We start from the raw sequence: 7,334 nt of genomic DNA, 5'->3' as shown, positions 1-7,334 counted from the left end.
ATTTTTAAGATGACAAACTTTCTGTGTAGTACAACAGGAAGCAGAGGGGTTATAAAATAATCTGATTTACTGAGCAGCACAGGCGCACCTTAACGATGCGTCATGTGATGCTTTGTCCAACATGAGGAAATGAAATCGTCACATTTAGTGTGATTTGCTTGTAGTTCAGGTCTCAGTGAAGTTTGTGCAGGAGAGCCGATAAAGTCGTCACATTACATGTAAGAAAACATTCCATCTTAAAAGCTGCAGCAGCCTTCAGAGCTGTGACAAAGCAGGAAATCCTGCAATTTCGCTGCTGAAAGTTAAATGTTTCACTTTTTCGAGCTTCTTATTATTTCATCTGTTACCAATTAAAAGGCCTCAACACCGAACACTGTCACGTCTTTTATTGTGAAAGCTGTGCAGGAACGAGTTGAAGCAAACTCTGAGAGATTTTATTTGGAGGACAGGAGATTGTCCATGTGTGGACGCAGATGTACAGGCTGATGGAGAGACTCTCTGATGGACAGCGATCTGAATCTTCTCCAGGAGGATCCGGAGGATTAGTTTGAGTTTAGTGGTCTGAAGATGTTATTATGAAAAAAAACGTAATTTTAAATTTTTTGGTATAATTATGTGTGTGCAATTTCTTTAGCACAGCGTACTGATCCCAGTGAAGTCACAGAGTAGAGCCACTGCTCCTCCACATCGAAAGGAGCCAGTTGAGGTGGTTCGGGCATCTGACAAGGATGCCTCCTGGGCGAGGTTTTCCAGGCAGGTCCCATCGGGAGGAGGCCCCGGGGCAGACCCAGAGAGACCCAGTCTCTCAACTGGCCTGGGAACGCCTTGGTGATCCCCCGGACAAGCTGGAGGAGGTGGCTGGGGAGAGGGAGGTCTGGGCTTCTCTGCTTGGGCTGCTGCCCCCGCGACCCGGCCCCGGATAAGCAGAAGAAAATGGATGGATGGTCTGAAGATCACTTTGGGCCTTTCTTTTCAAGGTCTTTCCTCCACACCCCCTCCCTGCACCTCCAGTGATGGAGTATGGAGTATTCCTGTATTTTCTCCATCCTCACCTCCTTTAAAATTCTTCCACATGTGGTGAAAATGAAGGAACTCTGCTGTTTTAATTCTTTACCTTCTTCTTATCGTTTATCAATCCCCCTCCTGATGGAGAATATCTTCTTCAAGGAATAGTTGGCAGGGGAGAGAGGAGGAGGAGGAGAGGGGTGTCTGAGGTAGTGAAGCGAGGCAATTTGCAAAGTGGAACTAATCCCAGCTCTTTCTTCTGTGTTCGACATACCACACACACCGCTGCTGCAGCGCCGCTGAAGGCAAATCCTCCGCTTTGCCGTCTCGCCCGAAGAAAGACGAGAAGATCGATATCAGAGAAGTTCACAGATTCAGCTGATGACAGGGAAATCACACACTTTCATCCTACAGCTGAGATAGACGCTGAGATGTGGGAAGGGGGCTGATTTTACGCTGTGATTGGATTGGCCACCTGATCTATGCTTTAGCAAAAAGGAAAGTGTGAAGACTAATCTGAAAAGCAGAGATAGTGTCTGTCTCCCGAATCCAAATTGGAAGCTGGTTCCACAGAGTAGGGTCCTGAAAACTGAAGCTCTGCATCCCATTCTACTTGAAAATACTCTAGGAACAACAAGTAAGCCTGCAGTCTGAGAGTGAAGTGCTTTAATGGGGTGATATGGTACTGTAAGGTCATTAAGATAAGATGTGTCCGGATTATTCAGCAGGAGCAGGATTTTAAATTCTGGATTTAACAGGGAGCCAATGAGGGGATCTGAGGAGAAACGTGCGTGTTTTTATCTTTGGAAGTTGGTTTGTGGGTGTGAGATCCACTCGTTTACTCTGTCGATCACTGAGGCCATCAAATAAATGAAGTTGGCACAATGCATCGGAAAAAAATCCCAGAAACAGGATGTGGGGCCAAACTAAATCAAACACGCACACAGGTGGCTGAGCATGCCTGCACACTGAGTGAGATCATTTCTATTAATGTACACACACTCTGTCCCCGTGTGTGTGTGTGTGTGTGTGGTTACAAGAGAAAGAGAGAGGGCAGAGAAAGCCATCCATCCAATGATTACTGTAAATACACTGCTACAGAGCACATACACACACACACATACTCACGCACACGGGCGGTCAGTGTGTATTGTCAGAGTGATAAATCACAGCAGACTTTAAGTGAATTAGTGCAGCAGCTTTAACTCTCCTTCCTACGCTCCCTCGCTCTCTCTCTGTCATTTCTAATGTCTCTCTATCTCCCTCGCTCCCCCCTCAGCATCTTCTCTGCACTCTCCTCAGACCTCCATACATCACAGGCCTTAACGAGGCCTCATCCGCTAACGAGCAATCAGAGAGTATTAGACCAATTAGAGCCTTAATTAGACTGAAGGAGAGAAGGAAGAGGAGGAGCCACGTAAATGATGTAGCCTCACCTCCATACACCTGTAGTGATTGACAGCTGGGGTGTCCTGTTGTCATTGGTTCATCTGCTCTGTGTGTCCATTGTCATGTATCTGCATGTTAAGCCACGCCCCCTTAATAAACTTAATAAACTCCTTGCTTCCCACAATGATTATGTCTCTACCTTCCTCCCCCAACTCTCCTTCCCTTTAATCATTTAATCTCTTCCTCTCTCTCTCCCCCCTCAGCGAGCCCCCACGCTCCCCCTTCCAGCCTCCACTTCTCCTCCTCCCCCATCCTGCAGCAGCCTGGCTCCTACTTCTCCCACCCAGCCATCAGGTATCACCCGCAGGAGACGCTCAAGGAGTTCGTCCAGCTGGTCTGTCCTGACTCCGCCCAGCAGGCCGGACAGGTGGGCTTCCTCAACGTAAGCACGCACAGAGACACAGACACATGCACGCACACACACATGTACACACACACAAACACATCTGAGCTGGGTTTTCCAGCCTCTGCAAAGGTGGGATTTGTTTGCAAAAGTGCTGCAGTGTGTGTGTGTGTGTGTGTGTGTGCCTGTGTGTGTGGCCTTTGTACTGCAGTGAGATAGTTGATATATCTAAGTCTAGACACTGAATCAATACACCTTCCACACACACACACACAGGCAGACACACACACAGGCTCAGACACACAAACACAAACACAGAGCATCTGCTTTCCGTTTTTCCTACATGTTGGCCCGACTGCAGGGCGATCCCGATTGGAAGGCCGAGCCGCCTCTAACTTAACCTTAACCCCCGAGCACTCGTTCTCTGCCTGGTGTCGACTGGATGAAACAGCTGATCTTTTTCTAATCGTTACTAAGAACCGATTAAAATTGCGCGATAGTCACACTGAAATTTGTTGGAAACTGAAAGCATATTTTGTTTTGTTTTTTAACCTGGATAAAAACCAGGGAAAAAAAGCAGCCCGTGTCCTGTTTGAACACTTTGTCAGCTTTGCATTTCAAAAAATTAAAACCCATCATGTCAAATTTCTCAAATTCTAAAATGCGATGTTTGGGACAAAAAAAAAAAACTCACAACCTCACACGCACACAGATACAGCCGCTGGGAGGAGTGTTTCCACTATAGACACGCCCCTTTCACTTAATTGCAGAGTGTCACCAAGAGATGGGGCTTTCTTCCAAAAACCCTTGACCTGGATCGTTAGCTACAGATGGTTTTCTCACTTTTAACGTCGGGTCTTTGCTTTATACTCTAAAGCTCGCTGAGGCCACTGTTGTAAATAAAACTGAATTGAATTTGACATTCTTTGATAGCTGTCGCTGTAAAACTCTTTACCCATTAAAATATAAAAACTTTAATTTTTAAAAATGTAAAATAAAGGATAAAACTTCACAGTCTATTTGGCCATCCAGACGTTTTATACTGCAGATCACTAAAACTGTTTCCAGTAAAGTTCTTCATTTATCCATTTCAATCTAATCTAATAAATAAATAAAAATTTTTTAAAAAGAAATAAGCTTCCTCATAGATCCCAAACCAGATGTGGAGGTGATTTCTGAGACTGGTACATCTTCATTTATCATTTATTCTGTTGCCTTTTCAGACCTCTGTTTGAATTATAAGCGCATCCTTCATTGTTTCTGTTAAGTTGCAGCTTAATATTCTCATTCATTCTTTAGATTTCTTTAAACTCTCATGTTGTGCAAAAGTCTTGAGCGAAATGTAATTCCTCTATAGTTTGTATAAGAGAGGCCGGACTTTCACCTGCCCTCCAGGCTGTATGATGGTTCCAGAATTGTCCTTTGGACATCCTCGTACCTGAGATGGGGATGTTTATGAAAGTTTATCAGAATAGTGTTACCTTGATGGATGTGCGTGGGTGTGTAACTCTTATCAGCTGAGTTGTCCAGGGGCTGGGATGATGTCTTTGGAAATGTGCGACATAAGCAAACAAACAAAGCAACCTCATGGTGCCTTCCATAAAACAGGACATCAGAAGACTGCCAAAGAAATGGAGTGCAGAAATGGAGTGTGTAAATTTTAATAAATGTAAGGTTTTCCTGTTTGATCTTCAGTTTCTGTTGAAAATCTTTGTTTCAAAGAGGAGAGACGCACTTTCACAGTTACTCCAAGATAAAACGAGTAATATTCTGATGTCAGAGTTTTCATGTACGCGGCGCTGCACTGAAATCTGTTTCTCTAAATGAGCGGCCTGACTAAACTAAACATACATGTTCCGTCACGTCATTGCACCAAGTAGAAATTACTTCTGCATGTTGTTAATTTACACTCTGGTATCATTTTTATGTATGCAAACTTTAAAAACAGGATTTCAACATTTGTAAAAATCTAAATGCAACCTTATGTGATGAAATTTATTAAAGGACACGGCGGTGGCGTTCAAACATCGCAGAGATGGGGGGTTGCTGCTTGTCTGTAGGAGGCTCGGAGCACGACAGTTGAACAACAAGCACTAAAATGAGAAAAGTGAAAAGTCCGGGAATATACAAAGAAAATGATTCCTGTTCTCACACGTGTTCGTGAGTTCAAATCACAGTCTGCGTTCTCGCTCACCTGTCTGTAAACGTTGGCGCTAAAATTCCTGCAGTGATTTATCACAGATGTGCAGAGCGCTGAAGGAGAGTTAAAAAATAGAAGCGGTTCACAGCTGCAGTTTACTGCACTTTAAATCCAGACATTATTAGTAAAACTACTGTTAATATATTTAACAAACTGTGTTATTAAAGTGTTTATTTATGTATCCATCATCAGGATTCTAATAAATTCAATAATTGCAGTGAAAAAGCAGCTTTAAATGCTCAGGACTCATCAGTACTGAAGGTCAACGCTATGATTCTCCTTCTAATTCTAGGATCTATGAACAAATTGAAAACGGTCTCGTGTAACAAGCTTGTAAATGAATGCGCCTCCACCCTGCTCCCCCTGATGGATACACAAGACATTACAACTGATTTTCCTAAATGCTGCTTAGAGGTCTTACTACCCGATGTTGTGTTGTCCCCGTCATAGGCGGAGATATCATTACGGTCCCTCAGGGAGTCAGTCAAACTGATCAGAGAGTCCAATCACAGTAAATAAAGAGTAAAGTCAGAGGAGAGCAGCCAATCAGATGGCTCCACGTCTGAGGAGCAGAGCTGAGTAGGTGTCCCGGTGTCTTACTGATTTTAATCCCTCCTGGGTCCTTGCTCTTTGTTATGGTCAGTTTTCTTTGAAGGCAAACATATTTGTCCCTTTCTTTTTTCCCACTTCTTTGTATGTTTCTTCACATCCACTCTTATCGCCCTGCTGTCTGTCAGTCTTCGTATTAAGGTGTAGATTATTGTTCTGATAAATTCAATAATTGCAGTGAAAAAGTAGCTGGAAATGCTCAAGAGGACTCGTCGGTACTGAACAGACCAATCACAGTGGTTTGGGCTGCGTTAACGCAGCGTTTCCAGGAAGGTTTCAGAAGGGTTTTGTGTTTGCGACGTACCTGCAGCATTGATTTAACACTGAAGCACCTGCACGTCCTTCTTGGGCTAAAAGCAGGAGGAATTCTGTGTACAGGTGTTTTGGATCATCATTTTATGGATGAGAACAAAATTAAACCAACATGTCCTTCTGACTGATGGAAGCAAAGACGCACGTCTTTACTGCACTGACAGGACAGATATTTCATGCTTTGTGAGAGATGGTTCTTCACTTCCAGGCAGGTCTGTCACAGCAGTTTTTGCTGCATGTTCAGCCCAGGGGAGTAATTTGCAGGGGGGTTACAGGGGTAACCCTTACCCTAAACCATAACCTAACTGTAACGCTGACACTAAAACCACATTTTGAATCTCAAAAATCCCTTCAAACACACACACACACTCTCACACACACGCACACTGTCACACAGTCTCACTCTCACACACTCTCAGACACTCTGTCTCTCTCTCTCTTTCTCACACACACACACACAACACACACTGAGAGGACGAGCTGTGACCGACCTGTTGATGTTTCTTTACAGAATATCGTTCACATATTCTAACTGTGTCCCCCCCACCTCTTCAGCCTAATGGTAGCTCCCAGGGAAAGGTCCACAACCCTTTCCTGCCGACGCCCATGCTGCCTCCCCCACCGCCTCCTCCGATGGCCCGTCCCGTCCCACTGCCTGTTGACGCCAAGCCGCCCTCCACCTCCTCCACTGAGGGAGGAGGAAACTCACCCACCTCACCCAGTGAGTGTGCGCGCACACACACATGGCAGATTTAAGTACCATCACGCATCACTTCTGCGTGTTTAAACTGGATTTTCCTGCTGGCTGTCACGCCCCCACACAAAAGGAACGACGCATCAGGGTTCAGTTATTAATCTGATATTTAGTTCTCGTGTAATCTGTGAGAAGTGATTTGTGATTGGATTATTTCTGACTGCAGGGTTCAGTGACGCTTCCTGTCTTTTGGCGAAAACAGATGCAGTCACTGCCAAAATATTTAATCCTCCTAATACTCATCAACGACACATGGAGACACTGAAGTTTCTTTGTATTTATTACTGATGTTTTTGCTTGATGTGTTTGTCATCTGTCTGACCTACTTCTTCTAAATAACTCTGTCAAGTCTTTCAAAACTTTATTAACAACGGCGTAGAAAATATAAACTTTCAAATCAGGTTCCTCTGAATCTAACTTGATTTGGGTCTGAATTTAAGGAGATAAGGAGATTGAATTTACAGTGTATCAGAGCTCTGTCAGGTCATCGTGTGTTAATAACGGGCCTGTGTGTTTGTTGTGCAGCCTACTCCACCCCCACCACGTCTCCAGCTCAGCGGTTCGTCAGCGTCGGACCTCGGGACCCCGGCTTTAACATCCCTCAGCAACCACAGGTAACCAACAAACACAGGTCTGTCAGCTGCAAACATGTTTACAAACAT

At 44.5% G+C, this 7,334-nt stretch overlaps 1 protein-coding gene across 5 annotated transcripts in view; it reads left to right on the top strand.

The window, feature by feature from the left end:
- nfia (nuclear factor I/A) overlaps positions 1-7,334 on the top strand; it is a 104,779-nt gene that overhangs the window by 89,946 nt on the left and 7,499 nt on the right. For 4 of the 5 annotated variants that reach the window (XM_013910648.1, XM_013910647.1, XM_005732417.1 and 1 more), the window contains 3 exons: positions 2,658-2,836; positions 6,474-6,639; positions 7,198-7,286. In XM_013910648.1, the coding sequence (XP_013766102.1) occupies positions 2,658-2,836; positions 6,474-6,639; positions 7,198-7,286 (434 nt within the window). The remainder of the gene's footprint in view (positions 1-2,657; positions 2,837-6,473; positions 6,640-7,197; positions 7,287-7,334) is intronic. The other variant, XM_005732415.1, reaches the window with a different exon arrangement.

The sequence above is a fragment of the Pundamilia nyererei genome, unplaced genomic scaffold (assembly GCF_000239375.1).
Source record: "Pundamilia nyererei isolate P.nyererei 1_Seehausen unplaced genomic scaffold, PunNye1.0 scaffold00046, whole genome shotgun sequence".
Classification (NCBI taxonomy): Eukaryota; Metazoa; Chordata; class Actinopteri; order Cichliformes; family Cichlidae; genus Pundamilia; species Pundamilia nyererei.
Note: the sequence above shows the minus strand (reverse complement) of the source record. Positions and strands in the feature narration are given on the sequence as shown.